General features: G+C 39.6%; 1 protein-coding gene and 1 long non-coding RNA gene across 3 annotated transcripts in view; one reads left to right on the top strand and one right to left on the bottom strand.

Annotated features, from left to right (window-relative positions):
* The window catches only part of LOC111267089 (uncharacterized), a 57,278-nt gene extending 49,844 nt beyond the window's left edge, over positions 1 to 7,434 (bottom strand). The window contains exons 1-3 of the long non-coding RNA XR_002684403.2: positions 7,331 to 7,434; positions 6,660 to 6,951; positions 1,240 to 1,518 (exon numbers count right to left, since the gene is read on the bottom strand). This is a non-coding gene — a long non-coding RNA (uncharacterized LOC111267089). The remainder of the gene's footprint in view (positions 1 to 1,239; positions 1,519 to 6,659; positions 6,952 to 7,330) is intronic.
* LOC111267085 (uncharacterized) overlaps positions 1 to 20,464 on the top strand; it is a 29,326-nt gene extending 8,862 nt beyond the window's left edge. The window contains exons 3-8 of one of the 2 annotated variants that reach the window (XR_015313645.1): positions 6,209 to 6,436; positions 13,458 to 13,619; positions 15,829 to 15,906; positions 16,282 to 16,419; positions 17,855 to 18,230; positions 20,318 to 20,464. Coding sequence is in view for 1 of the 2 variants with exons in the window: in XM_022845080.2 (XP_022700815.1) it covers positions 6,247 to 6,436; positions 13,458 to 13,619; positions 15,829 to 15,906; positions 16,282 to 16,419; positions 17,855 to 18,081 (795 nt within the window). In the remaining variant the exon portion in view is untranslated. Of the gene's footprint in view, positions 1 to 6,208; positions 6,437 to 13,457; positions 13,620 to 15,828; positions 15,907 to 16,281; positions 16,420 to 17,854; positions 19,801 to 20,317 lie in introns of those variants that run through there. The other variant, XM_022845080.2, reaches the window with a different exon arrangement.
* Positions 20,465 to 22,238: the final 1,774 nt, after the last annotated feature.

Here is a 22,238-nt window from a genome sequence, read left to right as displayed (position 1 = left end):
ACTGACTGAACGATTCCTGTTTGGCAACAGGCTTAAAAATTTAGTTAAGAGATAGGAAGGAGTCGCAGAGAGTGCCTTAGTTTGCGGTTAAAATTTAGGTAAAATGCTGTCTTCTTTTTAGATGAATAACATTATTATTTACGTTGCAGCGGGGTACGTTCACATTGTTTCCAACATAACTTGATTTTCCATAGCGCTGAAAAAGATTTCTCCCTTATAGGTGCAAACATCCTGAAAAAACCTCTCGTTCCATGATCCATTAAAAATTAAAAAAAAAAAAAAGATAAGACAATATCTCTGAAACAATTAAAATGTATCGTGTTGTAGAACGTGTGTTAAAGCGTATAAGCATGTTAAAATAGCAAATTTATGTAGGGTTTTGTACGCAAACGAAAGGAGTTCTAGAACACCGCGTACTTCGCCGCTTTTGCACTCTCAGAACCAAATTTTTGCTAAAAAGTAGTGCATCATCTCTTAATCAGTAATCCACAAAAACCTGCTTTTGTCCGACGTACTCGCGGTCCATAAAGCAACTAAAAAATGTCCTTTCTCTCAAAACACTCAACTAAGCTTTAGAAAACAAAGAGCAGACAAACCCTCAAATGAAGCGTCACCAGCTCACACAGAGATCAGATAATTCTAGCAAATAGGTTTAGGCGGGTCGTTATTAGAAACACATGATATATATTGAGACTAGCGGTATGTTTTTAAGAAGGTAGAAGAGAAAAAATTGAAACTCATGTCCAGGATGAAGTTAGGACAGAAGATAGTCGACGCTTTAGGGGGAAACAAAGCGTTTGCGATGGACAAATAACGATGAAAAACAGCATACCCGTCCAAGAATAGAAAAGTCCATCGAAGTTCTGCTGTGTCTACCAACTTGTTTGCCTTGTTTCAATCTTTCAGCATATTGAACTTACGTGCTCTAAAAACGTCGCAACTTCAATGCTGCGAAAAATACTCTTCGACTTCTTTAAATACTATTCTAATAAATTTGGTGCCCTACGTATATGATATATACCCTCTGCGACACAAATGCACCCTAATTTTCATGGCCTGTGACTATTGTCGGGCCTGTAACATCTCATACATTAAGAAACAACTGTCTCGAAAAAGGTGCATGTATTCATTTGTCATTAACGTCAGATTTTTCCTTTTCAGCTTGGTTATCCTTATATATTCGTACAGCGGGTTGAACTACTACTAAAATTATTATTTTCCATAACTACGTGTACTTACCTATTTATAACACGAATCTATTTGGATAGTGTAATCGTTTATTTAGCCATTTCGTAAGGCCATGAACGAGACGGATTGTCGAATACCTTTGGCATGTGCTGACGGTAGCGACATCTGTCGTAACATAAAACAAATACAATTTTAGGCTAACAGCAAGGTGAACATTTTAGCAGCTCGTAAAACTCGTTGATATAACGTTATCCCTCTGCTACTATTCGCAGTTTCATTGAAGTGGCAACAGTTGTCAACAAACGGGATACGCCCACTGATGAATGGTCGCTAGAGATGACGAGAGAAAGAAAGAGCAGGGACGATACATTCACTAACCTTACATAAATAAGAAGAAATGCCACTAAAAACGATAAAACATCCAGGGGGTAAATCTAATCAACATACTCTTATAATTGACGATTAACTCCTTTATATACGAACAATTTTTACAAACTTTGCCGCGTGCGGAAAACGAACGGAAATAAATTCATTACCGTCACACGTTTCATATAATTTGAAATTTCCCGGCTGCATTAAAACTAGCTAGTTTCCTTAATGATCGTTGGCCCAGTGTCCGCTGACAAGAACCCAATCAATTACATTATAACGTGTAGCCAAAACGTCAACTAGAACTAATGCCGTACAGGAAGTTTTCCGAACTGCTAACTTGCCAAATCATTTTTGCTGCCTATTCGTAGCCTCCGTATAATAATTGTGAATGCTGTACCCGTATACACTCTATTTTGGTCACTGAAGAACAGCCCAACGTAAGCAGTCGATGAAGCTGAGTAAACTCGTCAGTCATCCATATGTGGCTTCTTCAATCGGAAATTCAAATTTGCGATGTGTATGTATCTTGCGTTAAGTCAATAAATTATAATTGAAATCAATAACACCCTTTTGTGCTCTCCTAATGCGTGTTTAACCAAGGTCGGCGACATTACATAGCACCAAATGCTTAAAATATCTACTTTAAGGGAGCCTTAGTGTTAGCATTGACGGTTTATGACTGTCTATTTCTCTAAGAAAAACATAAAAGTAGGGAAGAAGGGAAGGAGAATAGGCTAAAATAATAAAATATACCTGCCTCTTTATTCGCCGACTGACTGCAAGATGTAAGTTTTGCGATAAAGGCCATGTAGGCGCAATGTTAACCCGTACGTTGGTAAATAGGAATAATAAAACGCAGTGAACTAACGTAGAAAATAACGTCCAGTTAAATATTACATAGGACCATATCGTCTTTGTGCTCGCTATCAACGTACGGTTCCGGACATTTCTTGGGACACCACGCAGTCGATAAGGTTAGCGAAAGTTTCGCGAGCGGAAATTCTGCATAGGACCAATGTTGTGGTTAAAGTTGATGTAGCTCAAGTTACCGATGAGGGTGAAATTTGTAAGTGCTTATTCTATTGAAACTTCAATCTCAAGCTTAAAAATGGAACGTTTTTGAATATTAGTCCTGTTGGGTAGGACGATATAAATGCGGTACTTTAGCACAAATGAATGGAGCAAGTTACAGGCCGACGCAAGGTGCTATAATTCTGTTCGAATAAACTTCCTCTAAAGATCCAGTCTCTAGAAAAAATCATTAATTCTCTGTCGTCGCTTCTGCAACGGGATGCAGCTTATTTTTGTGACTGACAATGGGAGTAATGGATGAAGCCAAATAGACGAATAAGGAAAGAAAATGTTATTGTTCAGCCATATAACGTAGTCTTGCATTGAAGCATTCAAGTAATTGAGTTTTGGTATTGTGGACTTAGTTACTTAAGTTACTTAAGCACATTTCTGTTGGATAAATAGATAGGGATTACTTTGATATACCGCAACATAAGGCAAACGTGTTTTGTTCATCTACACATATCGTACGTAGCAGGCACTCAATAGCTCTTTTTTTTTTTCGTTCTCTGGAACCTTCTTTCCTCGCTGGCAAGCGAACGTCAATGGCTTTCTCTTGTTAGAAGATTAGCATAAATTTACTCTCCAGGATGAATGGCCCATGGATATAAGGAGAGCAACTTTGTGGGCTTGGTTATGCCTTGTCGTAGTCCTTTTTGCGTGGCAATAGATGCGCATAACAACACGATGCATGACCTTAATCGCCCCAAACAGCAGCCAATTTCCACGTGGCTGCCATCAAAGTGATTATCATATAAGGCAAAACAGGAAGCGGTCTCTACGGAAGGATTTAAAGAACGTACTGTTCCGTTGATCGGAGTTTGCTAACGTCTTCATTTCTAACTTCAGTTCAGAGACTTGTACTACGCTTGCAATATAACTAACAAATGACAGATGTTCGTTACGCATTAGTATTACCATTACGATTACTTATGCTCGCTATTGCTCAAGAAACAGAAGCAAGGGACACTCGATATAGTCATTTCTCTAAATTAAATCGCTGCCGTCATCATATAAGTATAATAGCCGAGGTCAATTTCGGAATCATTTTATGTGTTTCATGCGCAGTTTGCTACAATCTAACATGTCACACTTACAACGCATTTTAGTACGTATGAGTTTCGTTATCTGCGTCGTTAGCAGATGAATCAATGTCTGGACGCGAGGAGACTTTAAAAAATTGTTGTATCCGGTATTACTATTAGGGCACACTGGCGCCCTGGAGGAAACCAGTGTATCCGGGTCCAAATCTAGACGAAGACATGATAAACAGGCAAATCATTTAGCCATCATGCTATTACGAGGATATAGATCTCATACAGTCAAACTAGCGTAGCAGGTTTTTTGCATTCGCCTGCGAACATCAGAGACTCTAGGCTGGCACCCGAGCAAGGACGCATGTTGTTTCATGCTCGGACCCAGCAATCTAACGTAGTGCCTGGTGGCCCAAATGCCGGACGTAAAGCACGAATAATAGCACACAATCATACTAATAATAACATCGTAAATATTTTCATTTGTAAATCGTTACTCCATAAGTAGAACGACATACAACGAGTATTTTTTTTTTCAGTAAGAACCGATTTTGTTTCTGCTGACGATATCGGCCACTTCTGATAGGCACGCATGAGGAATCCTGTATCATTCACTCGATCTATTCGCAATTACTATAGGAGATAAACAGTCGAAGCGTTCTCACTCAACGCTTATACCAAACAAAGTTATAGTTCCCGATGCTAAACCTACGAAGACACTAACTCACCAACTCAAAGATCATTATCGGGCGCGAAGATTTTGCATGATGAATTGGCAGTTAAAATTTTTATTCTGGAGAACGTATTCGATTTTGTTTTGTAGGCCTACAATACAGGCCTGTCGAAACCTGAATCCTTTCGGTGATTGCTATTTTCATTCATACACTTAACTTCCTCTATCACATTTAGTATCGATTATGAAAACTGAGCATCAAATAATGTCTAGCAAACTGCTTTAAGTGAAGAATATCTGTACGGGATGGATGCGCTCATTTCGTCCCAGAAACAATCGAATCGAAGGAAAATCTGTGTTTTAGATTTAAGTAATATCTACATTTTTGTAGTTACAAAGATGTTGTCCTGATACCATTTTTAAAAGAGAATGACAGTAACACAAAGGCAGGGATATTTATCTGCTTCGATCCTTTTTTCTCTGTTAGATTTTTCATTGCCCATTACGGCCGTCTAGCACGTAACCGCCATAAAGCCGGCTCGGTTAATAGATTCGAACGCAGACGTCTAAAGGCGGTTTTACTTCCAAGTTAGGTTAACAATTACCTTTATATTCGCTTTAAAATACTGCTGTAATTTTTGTATCAGCTACGCTTTTTATTGTTTTTTCTTTTTCTTTCGCAAACGCAATATCTGCCTCTCTATAAATAGAAAATTACTGTAATTAACAGATTACGAATGAAGTAGTTTGTAACCTTAGGTATTGTATTGTATATTATCATATATAAATAACCATTATGTGAAAATAACATCTTCATTGGTTTTATGGTGGTCCGGGTAAACCTCTGGTAGGCATAGTCTCCTTTTTAAAAGATACAAAATTAATTTGAAACCTTTATTACAGGAATTATTAACTCATAAATCTTATGTAAAAGGTAGCACCGCGTAGGCTATAAATTCAGGCGGGTCGTAACTTTTGCAACTTAACTTACTAGGCACTTTCCTTTCGAATTTGTCGTGCATGATTCTCAGTTGGACAAGGATCCGCCGCAGGCCATGAAAAGCCCGTGCTTAAGGCTTATACCCTTAGCTGATAATTCTAGATGGCCACTTATGTCATCACCTGGCGGATGATTAATTCATAACAAAAACAAGCCTATCCTTCACTAAACTACAGATACTCACGTGAGCCCGATGAAGTTTTGAGGTGCAATACAATGGTGAAGGGATTCGTCACTCGAGAAAAAATGATCACTACATATGGCCTCGATCGAATCGATCGACAGGAATAACGATAGGCTACCTCTTACGCATTTCTTAGAATGTAGCAATAAATATTTAGCTCCGATAACCTCCGATCCTAACTACTTGTTTGTATCCCAGATAAACAACTCACACAGTTGAATTACTCGTCAGCCATTAAGCTTTTACATGCACAGTCACCATGTAGAGGTTTTGCGACTGTCTTCTCTAAGCGCTCTTGATTGCATTTTACATTAATGCCTATGATAACGATAACAATAACGTGTCTTCCTGTTCAGACTGAGTATCTCATCAAAAGGTACCGCGACCCTTAACCTGCAGATCATTTTATAGGAACAAACATTTCATTATATGGGTACTGCTACGCTTGCCAAGATGACAATACGAATCCTTCTAATGGTCAGCAAAGTATATAAACCTAGGTTTAAATAGTGCCACATTTTTACTTTCAATATGAAGGAAATCCTTAGGTATTAAGCCATGTGATTTCACTAACGAGTTAATTCGCTTAGAGTCATCCTATCACATGTAATCAAGTAATAACATAGATTAGACCCGCTTAGTTATTAGAGCAGGATATGACCTAAACGATACCCGCTTCCTTTCAGCGACTTGATATCCTCTCATTGTCACCCATCGACACATAATGCCTCCGCGTCAGAAGCTACACCGTAAAGGCCACTCGAAACGTGTTAAACGGTTTGTCGAGGAGAATGATTTCGAACTTGATCCTATGTCAACGTTAGATGTTGAAGATCTTTTAACAGAAAGGAGGCATATCATGGTGGCCACACTCGTGGCATGCTTCACATTATTTTTCTGGATTATCGCAGTCAGTAAGTGAATTTATACGCGATACGTTGTGACATTTGCGTTGAATTAACTAAATTTCTTAAGATGGTCTCTTGGATACCGAATTTCGAGTTAACTTTCGAAAGGCATATTGATACAGTTCTACCTAGTCAGATCTCTTGATTTAGGTTAGCCATTAGAAATTTCCGCTTCTGTATGATAAAGCAAACCGTTCACTAAGTTAAGATTAAGAAAAAATAGACTTACCCTGTATTTTGGCTCGCGTAAACGAAACATAACTACAAAATCATATACACGAAAACAGTTTGAACCAGTTTATCCCGGCCGCGGCAAGATCTAGCAGGCTCAACTTGTGGCATATCGATCTCTGTCCCGTCCTTTCATCGCTACTGCAACTAGATTCTCCCTTTGTTAAAACTTTTTCGATTGGGTGCCCTGTCTGAATGTTGTCGTACCTGGCAGCGGTCGGTCCTCGGTAGATACAGCAGGCGCTTTCAGGACTACGCCGGTCTAATTGATTAGTGTGTAGAGGCTTGCTCTGCAGTTCAGTATGAAATTATGGATACGAGGAAATCTTTAGGTTGCATAGTAATATTTATGGCAGACAGCCACGTTATGTGGGGATAGGTGCTTGCAGATGGTGGCTATAACAGATACCGCACACTGTGAGCTACTGAATGGGACTTGTTGTAGTCTTAAAATTACCAAAGCATTGCATAGCGTATGATGCAATTTGGTTATAATTAAAAACAATTCAAAGGACATTATAAAAAAGTGGACAAGAACACCTTCGGTGTCTGGATCATTCGGGTACGGCAAAATGCAACATGACAGAAGACAGTAGAACAACTTTTCAAATAGTCGGGCTAGAATGATGATGCTGATTATGTATTAGGGAGACTCTTTGTCATTTTTACCTGCTTGTCTCAGCGCTCTGCTAGCTTTTAGACAGCCGTATATCTACAATTCGTACTGCCATGTGTATTTCCTCTACCTGTGGCTTCTCGAGATAAAATGGCAGTAGCATATACTTACCCACTGCTGCCCTTTTTAGGGCATGGAAAGACCCGCCATCAGATAAACGTAGATCGGAAAAGTAAGCGGCTTGAATTACATGTTAGATATTCCTTCTCTGTATCCTGAAAGTAACCAAATCATTGTGATGAGGTCTGACGTTGTCATCAACTAACCAGACAGGATGCCTTCCATTGTCGTGCCAACGATCCATAAGTCCTTGAGAAACTCGAGATAGAGGGTTTTATTTTCAACGCGTATCCAATAGTAGCATATACCCTTAACATCCATTGCAACTACCATCGTCATCTTGCGCCCGAACCTACTCACCACTGCCACCGAACTCTTTCAGACAGGCGCTATTCTGCTGCCTGGTCTTTCTTCGGCTGGCGGTACTAATTGAACCGTGCCCCGTCTACTCCAAGCTGCTTTTTTGATAATCAAAGTTCCGAAAACTTTATATGGAACATACATGCATTTCCAATTAACCGGGAGTTAATCCACAATAAACCCCCTTTTTACTTAGATTCCGCATTTTCAATATTTGGTTTATAATTTTGTATCATGTCATCTGTGATTTGTCAGTTTCAGCCAACAGAGCCTTTGGATTCGAAGCATTGCTTTCGTGAAGAGGCTTGCGATAGTGCGTCCGATTTTCGAGTCATAACATCTGGCCTTTGTCCCGTCGGCTTTGAGCGCTTCAGTCTCTGTTCTTTAAACTTTTGCGCCATTTACATTACTGTGTTTGCGATTATCGCTGCCTTGCCGAATACCTTCACCAATCCTTGATGAGTTTCTGTAGCGCTTTGCCTTCGAAGAATCAAAAACCTGACCTCCGAGCGTTTATCTTCGAGATTAAAAAATGTTCTTTTTTCTGAGTTTATTTTTCCCGTCGTTAACTCGGTCAGTTTCCATTCACAAGTTCTTAGGGGAATTGAATGTTTGACGAGAAGCAGCGTCTGCTAGCGGCGCGAAATTTAAAAGTTAGTAAATTTCAGAGTCCACCAAATTTGCTTGTGACGGTCCGATAGATAGAAAAAAACACTGGGACATTGTTTATGGACACCTACAGAGTTTGCTGCGAAAACAACTGGAGCTAAAATTATTTATTTGTTGCTATTCAAACTTATTGACAACCCGAAGACAATGTAGCAGAGACTTGTGTAGCAGCGTCTGGCAATGTCACATTGCCTGAACATTTCAAAATACTACGCGGTCGTCATGTGTATTGTAGATTATTCTTCGTCATATCACTCGTTACAGGCTTCTGTCTCGCGATGATAGAATTAGACGTACTTTATGCTTGCCGAACTAAAGAACAATACCTATTCAAATGATCAAGATGGGTGGGCTGTAGAACTCAATGCATTTCAACGTGTCACTAATAGACAGCGTTCTTTTGGGGATGATATAAAGACTTTTTGTGAGTCATTTTCGTAGTTCACGTATATAATAGTTCCACCGGTATTAATATCGTTACGCATATTCTTATATGGAACATCATTATCGAGGGTACAACCTGGAAGGCTTTACTACTCGAAAGGCTTACTACGTTGACCCGGGAGAGTTGATCAGGGATGAAAAGAAAATCTTATTGCAAACCACTATATTGATAAACAATTTGCTCCAACTACTTTATTCTCCACAAGGCTGAACATGATTACTTCTGCTAGAAGTATATTGCCACCATGCGAAGGAACAATTTTAAATGTATTACACAACTATATTCAGGTTGGCAATGAGTGGCAAATATAATGAAGTTTATTGAACTTAGAATTTCTGGCTAGTTTGAAAGGGATGTTGAAGAGTGCTTTTTTCTTTCCTGTCAAGTGACAGGAGGCACGCAAATTGTTGAAATAGAAAGCCGATCATATTATGTTATAGGTATAGTACACGGTGTCCTGATATTACTCAACAGAACCTTTTGGGTGAACATAGTTCTGGCTATTGCAATTTGGACATACACCAGTCTCGTAGCTCTGTAACAACAGTGGTACGCGAAGCATTAGGGTAGCCGTGATATAAATGCGATGTACAGTGAAGTCTGTTACTTACTCTAATGATGCATATTTCCTGCTACAGATGAGAACTAAAGTAATAGCCTTCAAATACAAATTTGCAAACAAATGCAGATCGATAAACACTGCCAAAAGCGAACGAGGAGAAACCGTGAGGTTTAGCTGTTTAAAGTTGCTCTCTAACTTCGCTTTACAGTCCTTATCGCTTGCTTATTGCCTGTGTAAAGGACATGCAATCGCTTGCAGGTCTCACTTTCAGGTCATTGGGTGCTAGACATTGAAGACTACGCTTATCTCCACCTAACATGTTTCTTATTGAAGGGTGAAAACGGACAGCCGTGGCAGGTAAAATAGAGAGGCCTTCTAATTTCTTACTAAAAACGGCGTGCATTGTGTGCCTTCAAGGACACGAATGAGGCCTTCTTCACAATACTTAATTAGTAGTCGGTTGACCGTTTGTATATAGTCTATAGCCCACAGCACTAACAGCCTTCTCAGTTTTGAGTTTGCATGGTATCATTTGTTTAAAGAATATTAGGCTATATATGTAGCTATTCGAAATGCTGGTTACAATGATCGACTTAAAAAGTTCAATATGAAATCTTTGATATAGCTGTCCTTCTCCTCAAGTTGAAGGCCCTCCCCATTCTAGGCTCGATCTTCATCGTGATAGAAGCTCTAGTATACGAAAGCTACTCCAAAAAGCAGTTTCGAGTAATGAATGTAGTACCGAACAACGTAAGTTCTTCACAGTCTCACGGCAGCAATTGAAGCAGACAATCGTATGCCTCGCACGTCGTCGACAGAATTAGGTCGATCTATCCTGTTACGTCTGTCCGAAACAGGGAACCTGAGCAGTACGACACTCATAGACTTCAGGGGATCCTTTTCGCAGTACAGGGTTGTGAGTTTTCGATGACCGATCTGCGCGCACTAGCAATGACATGAAGATCGAGTGTAAATAATTGACTCAACGATTGTAGAAAACGTACCAGTTACGCGTCTCCGCCTCATGGAGTGTTACACGCATTATCGAAAATCCTATGAGTAACATTAGCTACTGGTGGACGCGGAAAGTTTCATCATCGCAGTTTAAAGGCAAATGTACAGTTGGCGCAGCGGCTAAATGCTAATTCGGTCCCATGTAAAAAAAAGATTTTTAAATACGAAAAAAAGAAAATCCGAGCTAGCTCGTAGGGAAATTATTGTATGGGAATCATTCAGAGCCTCAGATTATTCAGGTCTTTGAATAAATCTGCAGTCAAACCAGTACAAGGGACCGTTTCTGATAGATTGGAAAAAGAGGCCTTGTCAACTGACAAAATACCAGGTCGCACCAGTGTCGTATCATTAGTAGGTTTTAATTTATTTAAATTTTTATTTAATTAGGCACTGTGCCATTCATCATAGCTTTATAATGGTGAAATCTATTTTAAGCGGGCACGATCGAGATGATTTTTTGCCATTGTTATATCTGCATAAATATAATAAACATATGAGTTCTAGTGTTTTTCCAAGCTAATTCTGTTTCAACCGATTGAGACATTAGCTTGTTTAAATCAAACTAACTATTTCAATCGGTAAATGCAGCATGAGATGTGCGGGTGTTTGAAGTCTCTTCCGGCATCGAGACCGTCAGCGAAAAGATTTGCCCACGACTTTCACCCGGTATTAGACCTATTCGCATTAAAGGCTCGATATAACTAACGTAGTTATGATGTAATCTTAAGAGAATATTAAGCGACATACATTGTAACATATCCCGTGTGTATAAAGCAAGAAACTACTGAAAAACAGAGGCTATATTTAGCGCATCTGACCCAATTAAGCCCAAGACGAACAGTTTTTTCAAAACGAATTAGGCAGCGTGCTCCGGGTGCTTAATGCGCATGTCTTTTAGTGCGTTGTGTACTAATTACGAAACAACATGTAGTAAACAGCCGCGCAAATTCAAATTTCGGTCGGTAAAAACGATCATAAAAATGTTATGTCGTATCGTAATTCTATCGAAACAAGCCTGATAATGTCCAACAAGATCCACTTGATGCCGCACCAAAAACGAGCTGGTTCCAATGATTTGTTCCCGCGAAAAACAAATAGCCCAAAAGCGTCTGATAACAATCAGTTAAATAGAAAAAAGCTTCTCGCAATTTCATATTAATTATAGTGAATGGCGTTACTACGGTCTACAGTTACCCCACTAAATCTTTACGGAGCTAAAGGCTATTAGGAAACACGCACAAGGCCGAGTGAATGGCTGTATATATAGTGCGTTTCTGTTATTAAAAAAAGTGACGCAAATATGATACAATTTGCAGTTGCCAAAAAGTCTGTCATTATTACTCAAATTGGTATGAAATTTAGCGATGTCTTTTCGGCTATTAGGAGTTACCGCAACCTGTACCCATATACATACAACGCTCTACGAGTGTGAATCTATCATGTTAGACAGACACAACCCGAACTAATGTTGAATGTTTTCCGCCTTAACCCAAAAATATTGTTGAGAGCTGTTACCCCCAAAAAAACAGACAGACATACAAAAATAACGCTTCTAACCAGATCGATGTTAATCAATACCAGGCGCATACGCAGCTGCTAACGGCTACCTTCTGGCCGGAAGATTTAGGAACGACGTAGCAGTGATTCTGCTCTCTAACCGCATGCTATTCATACCTATGATATTAATTATAAAAACTCCAAAAGACCTAATCAGGGTGCTTCCTGAGATTCGTTATGACCAGTCATTTAGATAGATACAGTAAATATAAGCCAAGACGTTTTGTCTCTATAAAAAACAAAAGGACCTGGTTAAACTAAACTATTGTCATCGGTAATAACATACATATGTTTCGCAGGCGTTAGTAACGGGTTGTGCAAAAGAAATATTCATCCCACATATATTTTCTTGCAGATTATCTCTATGACCCATTTTACATCATCTACCGTTTGCATCCACTCAGAAACGCCTGAGACAGGCTTAGTTTCAGTACTCGATTCGACACAACCACTATCTGCATTGCATGTTACCTCGAATCAAACAAAACCCTTAGTGATTCCGATTTAACAAAACGTTTATTCTCTGCTGACCTGTTATGCTACCTTTTTTTTTTTTACAATTCTTTCTACTTTTGTTGTTCCGGCTCTCCCTATAAAATCTTCATCGAAACTATATTTCTTCTCATACTCTCGTAAGTCCGTGTTTGATAATCTACTTGGGTGCTTGGAGAACTGTTTTTGTTCTCATTATTACAGTCGACTTATTGCCTGTGGTTAGAGAACTGGGTCTCTAGAAAGCGTCACTGTGGCTGGTAACGCAACAGTTAGAATGGTAGACGGTCCCCTAAGTCTGTTTGGTAACAGAAAGAAGCCAGCTTCGAAGTAGCGAATAGATTCTATAACATTTCTGGATAATTTTGGCTATTGTTAGCTTTACACCCTAATACTTGAGACCTATTTGAGAATGTTTGCTAACTCGAACGTCCAGTGGCGTCTGTACAAACATAGTTATGACCATGTTTTAATCTTGCTAGGATTTAATCTTCACTTATCGAATTGCATATACGGATTACTTAAGGACCACAAGATACAAAAATTTCTTGCAAACTGAAAAATCTTTTGGACGTTTAGGCGTAATTCAGACGTAGTTCAACATGCTATAACGCAGCAGGTTTCAATAATGGTACTACTAATAGGAACCATAATTTGGATCTCGCCACAGTGTCCTTTTAGGTATTAAACGATTGCCGCTAGGAAAAGGATGTTTGTCTCCTAATGACGTTCTGGCCTTTATGAAGCACGATCGAAGTAACACGGATATTTTGGCGAGACACGCGCTGGAACAATGACAAAAAAAAATTATTTAAAAAAATATAGCTTTGGTTCTGTGTTTTTTTTCTCAGTGCTGTTATTAGAGCATGCAGAGCTTTATCTCATGCGATTATTTTTTGTATAATCGCTTTTAGGTATGTTTGGCGCTTAAATACACATGCCGTTCCTATGATCATTGCAGGCACTTCGTATTGGGTAATAATCGACGGCGGACCATCAGGAATACACATGAACCATACGAGAGTTACATATTTACATGGACATATGGGACTCTTTCGCATGTGCCGTTCAGTTGTACGACACTCTTGGCTCGGCGGTCGACCCTCTTCGGAGGGGGCTCAAGGTAGGCCATCTCCGTGACAATATGAATAAGAAAGACCTAGCTGTACTTTGTCGGCATTGGGCTGAAGCCGAGAGCAATTACCTTAGCGCCATATATCCCAGCGAATGATGCCGACACAACGAACGTTTCTTATTAAGGCTCGTTTCCTTAACGATGATAAAAGAAGCTTTCTTTATAAAATGTACAAGTATACGTTTGTACGACCACAAAGGCTTCCTAGAAATTGACGCAGGCCCAACTGAACTTCAGCCTGATAACCGTATTGTGGGATAGCACTAAACTCCTGGAAGATAGAGTAAACAAATAGAATAGCTGTTCATGACAAACAATCGCAGAAAATAGTTTATTTGATTTAAGTCAGGTTATTACTTACACTAGTTGCCCCCTCCATTCCAAAGGGTATTGTGGTGTCCCTGTAACAAAACAAGTACAACCATATAAGCTCACAATGCAAATATGATAAAGATTTCTGCCCTTCGAATTAATATATGAGACCGCATAATATCAGGCCGGTTCTATTGAATGCATGTACTTTTGCATTTACCAAAATGTACCAAAAAACTTCATTCGTTTGGTCTAACCTAGGCGTAGTAAATCACTTAAAACGAACTAGGTTTTACCAAGAAGGTGTAGTAACCTGAGAGAATGAGTACATTGACGCTTAAATCAGATAAAACTGAAAGTTTCATCTGATTTAAGCGTCTGTACCAGCGTTTTGTAACACGTTACTGCTAGCGAATACTATTTTAGATGTTAGATAGGTCAACTCAGCAAGAGACTCTTTCGAATAATCAATTTTTCGTACTGCACCGGAAAAAACTAGCGCCAGTTTCATCGTTCTTAGGACTCGTGTGTTTTTCAATCTATGCTAGATATATAATTATGTCTATATCTCGAGAGCGCCAAAAAAAATTATCATTGACGGTCATAGTGGTACTTAGCTTGTATGACAAAGCAACAAAAGCATATTACAGCCATGATCGTCGACGACACTTGGAAGCTAGGTGTCCTAAAATTTATAAATCCAATACTCTATTGATGAGGATAGCGCGTGTCAAGGGGCGTGTTTCTGAGTGCCCCACGATACCCGCCGGCCGATAAAGCGGCCTGGACAGAGGCATTCGGTGGCTGGCGTAACTATTCATAACGCGGCTGTATGTGAGCCATTGAGTGTGGCATGGGGCGAGCTTCTCCGAAAAAAGGAAAGGTTTCCTAGCTTTTGTTCAGTCTCAAGGATGTTGACAATGGTCGAAAAACCTTTTTACCGAAGAACTTGAACGCTGATCAAGGAGAGCCCGGTACGCGGAAGGATGTTCCGGGCTCTCTTTGATGTCAAGTCCTTGGCGATATCGAGTCTTGTGTTACGAACCGAACGAGAATAGCACTAAAGCAAATGTTGACGCGCATATTCGTAATAGATTTGAGTTCTAGATACTGTGAGTCGTTCGGTCTTGTCAGAATGAACCACAGATACTACTTTTATCTGCAATGAAATTACAGTTTGTATATAAAATGTATATGTCAGACCTCCGGGTTTTATGTCCCGAGCAGCCACGTGCGTGGCATCATACTCAATGCGACACAGTTGCCAGTTACAATGATGATATTTTCGTTTTTATTTGGAAGCAAAAACCTAAACCTGAGAGCGATATCGGACCATGTTCTTCGTGTACCGTACGGAGGTCGCGTCTCACATTCTCAAGATGACCTGAAAAGCCATTGACAAATGAAGGAACGTATAGGCATATAGGTGAACTATGCCAAAAGGCCAGTAATATCAGCAGAGAGCTTATATACGTATTCTAAGGACACTCACTGTGTACAACAATTAACAATGAGCGGAACAATGCCGTAACCCTAACATAATACTTAATTTTGCGTGCATCTTCTCCCCCCGTATGAGTATCTATTAGGATTGCTAATTCCGCTTCAACAGCAATGTTAGCTTTATCGAAAATATAAACCTACCACTATCAGTCTTGTACTGTATAATACGGTTATCCGTAGCTTTACGCAGTACTTGTTCACTGACCCATGTTGTTCTATAGCTCCATAGTTTAGTACGATTTCACGTAACACATCAAATTCATTCAAAAAGGACACGATCGTTTTGGTACCGGTAAGCCGCACAATAAGTCATTAAGTACGAAGCCACTGTACTAATACAATAGCTGCATAAATAGTTAATTAAAAAAGTTGTCCTTTTTAGAGGAGTGCCGTTATTTCTACGTAAATCCGAACAAGGCCGAATATAGCACAGACGCGATGTTGGACCGGACGATACTTGGTAAGGACTCACATGGCGGACAAGTACTTAGGATTAAACAGTCTTTTCACAGATGTGTATATGTTGACCGTTAACGTCCTAAAACTAGGGCGCGATGTGTCGTTTTTTTTGTTGTTTGTTGAATGATACTCCTTGAAATCCCAGGAAAAAGGATAGCATATTACAAAATGGCTGCGATAACGACTTTGCTTAAAAAGAGCGATTTCAATGGACTGTTCTTTGCTAGTTTGACATCTAATCGGCTATAAACAATCCTCGTTTCTGTTTATGGATATTGCTTAGTGGACGTAAACAGACGAAGTGTGTTTTGAAAATGGCCGGCACATGTTAGTGTATGGGATATCAACTCTGTATCAACTCTGCTGTCATTTTCAGAGTACACCCGATCACAGATTGCGTTTACCTGTGTCAGTATCTTCGTGATTATAATGGCTATCGCGTTTTCGATGTACACCTTTACGCAGCAGCGGTACATGTTCAAGAGACTCGCTGGAGGCGTCTATTTCATTGCTGGCAAGTCATTCTAATTTAGTAGACTAGGTATGTCGCTATACTAGTTGTTTCTCTATCAAACCCAGAAGGTATTCAATTTGTTAGACCCTAAATAGTGACTACTCAATGAAATACTTGATAAAATGTTGCAGGATAATATACGACTGAATTGTTTGGCCGCATCCATTAACCCAGATTTTGAGGAAATCTATTGAAAGTTTCTGTGGCAGAACTGCCAATACTGATAGTAACAAATTCTGGCGAAAAATTTTAACTGCTTGATATACCGGAGGGGCTATCTAGTGGTCCACGTTTAGCCTTAACCAAAGGCCTTTGCTTTATCCCGTCACTGTCCGTGCCCCCACTTCCCTAGATTCTAAACAACATTTATAATTTTTTTTTACGGTATATCATTAGGGGCATTCCCTAGACCTTTCCTATTGAGAGCGATCTAAGACCGACTCTATCCTTTTTCTGACCACACGATACACGAAAAAAATTATATTTTTTATTTTTTTCGGTATCGTGTTCCTTAACTCTTAAGCACAAACAAAACCCCCCACTGATGTAAAATAGACTAAAAGGTCAAGTTAATATCCTTGTTTCAAACTGTTCCGTAAATTTTCTAATAATTTTTTTAAGAATGAAATTCAGTGTTCAATACATTCATACCGGGTAATGCGGGTCAGAAGCACACACCGTTTATTCGTTGCTAAATATACCAGACGCCACCAGATGTTTTTTCACGTTAATTTTTATAAATCTGCTAAATAAAAGAAAAATTATATTTTTTTTCGAACCGAACGCGAAAGGGGGCATCGGGTCAGTAAAGCATCTATTTTTAACTGAGACGTTGTCACGATATAAATACGATCTTATCTCTTAGTTCTTGCAAACAAAGAATAAGATGGCAACGTCACAGGTAGAGAGGCCAATAAGTTTTTTTTTTGTGGCTCAATAGGAGAAGATGAACGTTAACGTCTGGATTGTTGTTTCGAATGTGTCTTGTTGGTCTTCACCCATTTGTGACGCACAAAGCAAGGACGAAGCAAATCTAATTGCTCACGATAGTACGCTTCTTGGTCTTTTCCTAGAAGGGTGTATGATAATACGCAACAATCATGACGCACTGCTGAAAATAGCCATTATATAGTCTTGTGTAGTTTTCTTTACTGTGGTTATAATCCAAGCTTGTTGATAGTGGCACGGTAAATCAAAGTACAAATACAAATTCTAGCCAGTGTTTCATCTCTGTAGGTTAAAAGTAAATCAATGTTTCCGCTTAGTCAGAGAGATACGTCCAACGACTTAAATAGGACAGACAGGCAATTTAGTGCAGTAAATCACACCATTGTAATAGACCTAAGTTTCGGTCTCGTTGAGGCCGTCGCCGTAGAGGAGAGTCCTATGAAACAAAACCTTATATCGTGCCTATTTTATTTTTTCTTTTTTGCAGCTGGAGTTATGCTGGTAATGATCGAAATTGAATCAAACAATACCAATTACGAGCAGAACCACTTTCATCAACGCCACCCATTTCAGGCCCAGTGGTCGTTTGGGTTATCCTACTTTCTCGCCTGGATCTGTCTCATTACTTTCGCAGCAATTGGTGGACTCTTCATTGTCTACTCACGTAAACGTAAATTGGACATTGCTGCCGATCGAGGATTCTCGCTTAGCTAGAACGGAGACGTATTGTTATTACGATCGTAATCTGTCAGTCTGATCCAGAATCTGTCCGCAGTGTTAGCTCAGTGGATATTGCACTCGTTGACCGAGAGCATGTGGACGTATTTGCACCAAGGTCAAAGTTCTTATCTATTTGCTTCCAGGTATAAATAGATTTATGCATACCCTTGACCCCCAATGCTCACACGTAAGATGTACTTATTGTATTTTGGTATGAAGCTCAAATCTTCGTCACAAGTTAAGCTATGTCAAGTTTAGTTTTAAGTTATTTCAATGTTTAACAAAGCTTTAGGCATTGCCGTTGATGCCATACGATAGATAGTTTGGGTGTTACCCAACGTCGTTATACGTCGCTACGAAAGGTTAGTTTTTAATTAGTTGGTACAGTCTTATGACTCCAGAGATGAGCGGCAGCGATAAGGCAGAAGCGATTGTTGACTGCCGTCCGCCAAGGACAAGCTACTTTTTAAGCTTGAGAGCGATTGCCTTCACATATTGTTAGGGTAAGGCGGGCACCGAATGTACTAAGTGAAGCTTGTTGTGCATTTTAAGACGGATTTTGTAGACTTTGTGCGGGTTACGTTTAAATAATTACACTGCGTTTAGGCAATCTCTGCGGTAGCCCATTAAGTTAAAGCCTTCAATCTGAATAGTTTAACTAATATTCTACATTAAGATGACTAATTGATAGGATAGATTCAATTGTCTGTGTACAATTTTAAAGATTATTTGGGTCGCAAACCAGAATTATTTTAGAGAAAAGATCCTTCCAGGCAAACAGATCTGAAAATGTGTTCCCCATCGTATAGCTCAAACAAGAACCATGATTTAAGCTCATATGGTCAGGTTCAAGGAATAATACGAAACGAAAACTCGATCTATTTTTACCTTATGTGAAAGAATATACTTGTATACCCAAAGTCTTTTTACCTACGTTTTCTATGACCTGAATGCTCCCTTTCTAATGACCTTCTTTGTAAGGTTAGTGTTTCAAGGGCTTTTGCAATGGTCCGTGTGTTATGTTCGGAGCTTACCTCGTTGTTTTGATACAATTTCTAGGATCGATTTTATAGGTACACGGTTTAGATAGATGAGTGTGTACGAAAAAAGATCCATAACGTCACCATATATCGACAGCTTGACGATGGCATAGGTCATACGGATTTGTTTTGATCAGCCACAAGGCTATAGACGACGTTGCGAGGTGTGCCGAATTAAACTTAAGCGATGACGAAGAAGCGGTGAAGAAAAAGAAACAAAAATAATAATTAAAAGTACTCGATCGTTTCCGTCGACGAAGACTATTGTGTGTTGGTGCGCGGCGCGCAGCCCAAGTGACATGGGAGCGTTACAATGCATAGTAAACTGATCGTATCGGCACCTAAATGCATCTCATATGCTACAATCAGTGGCGCTGTAAACTGCATCTGATTACATTATTTAATGAGCTGTATACTTTAGTGAGGACTGGTCAAGATTAATTTACGATAATCAAGATCGCCACAATGGTACGTACGTACGTACGTACGTACGTACGTACGGGCGGGCTATTCTTGAACGATAACTGCATGTATATTTGGGGAAATTATGATACGTCTTGTTATTTCCGTTACTTCATGCATCGTTTCAGCCAACGAAGTACTCATCCAGCAGGTGATACCAAGGCATCAATAAATACAATAAAAGACAATCGTACATCGTGAGCGACACACACGTATTCAGTTGTTATTATCTGCTCTCAGACATCTACCCAAACTGTATATATCTTAACGATGTTTACAGCCACACCAGTTGTATTATACGATCGTTTTTCAAAATGGATACTGATACCTTTCTTGCTATCGCTGTTGCAGTGACCAGCCAGTGCTACGATTACTATTACTATCCAGCCGTTAGTTTCATCTTCGCAGCTCGTTTTTGAGACAGCTTCCGCAGTTATTTCACGCTAGTAGATAAGAGAAGAGCTGATCTGATCATTGCGTAAGCAGAACAAGTAAAATCTTCATCTGGCATGAGAGGACAGAATCGACCTCCACGAACGATACGCTCACTTCCTGTATCGCGACATGCTTGTCATAGACACGACACAAAAAAGCCATTAACCTTGTTCCTAATGCTTTGCTTCTGTTCGTCAGTCTCTCATAACGGTAGTCGTCTAGATAGCATCTCACTTGGAGACCCGCATTATATTATATATGAGAAATATGTATAATAGATAGGAATATTACAGGCGATTGTTGTGGAAGAAGCGTCACAAGCAGCCACCCTATGGTCAAATTCATTCAAACTGGAAACGAGGCAATCCAGCTATAACTGTTAGTATTTTTCTTGCAAACAATAAAATCAAATAGAGCAGTAACAGGTCATGAGATCGAAATTAGGTTTTTTTTTCACGTATCTATAAGAGGCTCGACGAGGTCGAGCCATTAACGATATACTGAAGAAAGAAAACAATGCATCGTGAAATGATCTGTTCAATTCTGTGTTAGTTGACATCTCCCATCGATTTCAGCAGCAGCAGCAGCAGCCGCCAACTCAAGGTTAGCGGTCGTGTGTTGGCGAATCTATGGTAAAAGTTTTGATCTTTCCTATACCAAACTATGGCTGCGCGCTTGGGACCCCTTAGCTTCATCAGTACATCCATATGGCGAGCTAATAAGTAACGACTGGTACAGACACAATTTGAGAACAGGTACTAGCCTTACTTCTACATATATATATATATATATATACTTACGTCTGCTGCAGGGGATGTAGGGTCTGGTAAAAAAAATAACATTTTTTTTTACCAGACCCTTACTCCCACCACAACGAAAAATGCTATAAAACTAGAGAGAATTAACAAATCACAAATCTTTTAATAGAATTGTTTGTTAATAGGGTCAATATAGAACTTTTTATACATTATATTCGTGCTTTTAATTGTACATTCTTACATAACAGTTAGTCGTTCCCTATTGGTTTGCTACTAATAATAGAAAAAGTTCGTATTTCTACCCTTTAGAACAATGGTTTCCTTTAAAGCAAAAACTGTTCTCTTTCAAATGACTATTATTTATAGGTAAAGACAAAGATGTAATATCTGACAGATTCGATCGTTTATCCATGCTTTTGCCTGTTGAGCAGCCGGCCTGCAGGTGTGGGCCGCCATTACCAGCTGCATCAGTCAGTCGACCCAGTCTGACAGGCAGGCGAAAGCCCAACCGAGCGACGAGCAAAAATTGTCACTAAAATGTATTGTCACGTGTGAAAATAACGTTGTTTTTTTTTCGTGAAAATAGCCCTTCCTATACATACACGTATCTGTGTGTGATACGTGATGATTGAGTATTCGTTTTATGTACATGTAGGCCACACAGAGCAGTGCGAAAAACTAATAAACCAGCAAAATGATGGGTGCCACGACGTTGCTGCCTCCCCCCACATCCTGGAAAAGCGCGCCACTAAAGGCGGGGGATGAAGAACAGCGATAGATCGATCTTCTATAACTTAACTGTTAAAAGTTCGTGTCACACATTTACTACGTTTACCTCTATTAGGGGATGCTTCGACAGATATAGTACACGCCGTGCACAGGACCCATCCGACAGTTTATTTGACTTGTTCTGCCATCAGAAGCATAGTGACGCGATTATGACACTCTTAGATGATGCTGTCAATACCGTCTCCGGTGCAGCAGCTATGACTGGCACCCAGTTACGACTGTACCGTAAATACCGATTCTGCATATGGTATCGTGCCTCAGCGGGGTGTGGCCGCAAAGCGATTCGCGCTGCGTGTGCAACTGGGGTTCTGCGCATGCTACAGATAGCGTTTTGTGGATTGTCTTTGGGATGCGTTCTATGAAAAAAAAAAAAAACAATAGAAAACACCTTACGGTTACGAAACAGGGTAGTCCTTATATTCGTTGTACATATCATCTCTATATATTCATCATCACGGTACACTGTCTCGGCATTTTGTTAAACGGTCTGTGCATTAAGTGAGCATTACATCAACAACGCGTCGATCGGTATACCTATTAAAAGGATATCCTTTGAAACTGATTATAATTTTACTCGATGACGGAAGTGTTTGTATCATAATTTCATTAGTAAGGACAAATGCCACGCAAACTATAAATAAACTTATTCAAGTATTACTATAAGTGA

The sequence above is a fragment of the Varroa jacobsoni genome, unplaced genomic scaffold (genome assembly GCF_002532875.2).
Source record: "Varroa jacobsoni isolate VJ856 unplaced genomic scaffold, vjacob_1.0 scaffold_1145, whole genome shotgun sequence".
In the NCBI taxonomy this organism is placed as follows: Eukaryota; Metazoa; Arthropoda; class Arachnida; order Mesostigmata; family Varroidae; genus Varroa; species Varroa jacobsoni.
The sequence above is the reverse complement of the archived record's forward strand: the minus strand, read 5'-3'. Positions and strand labels throughout refer to the sequence as shown.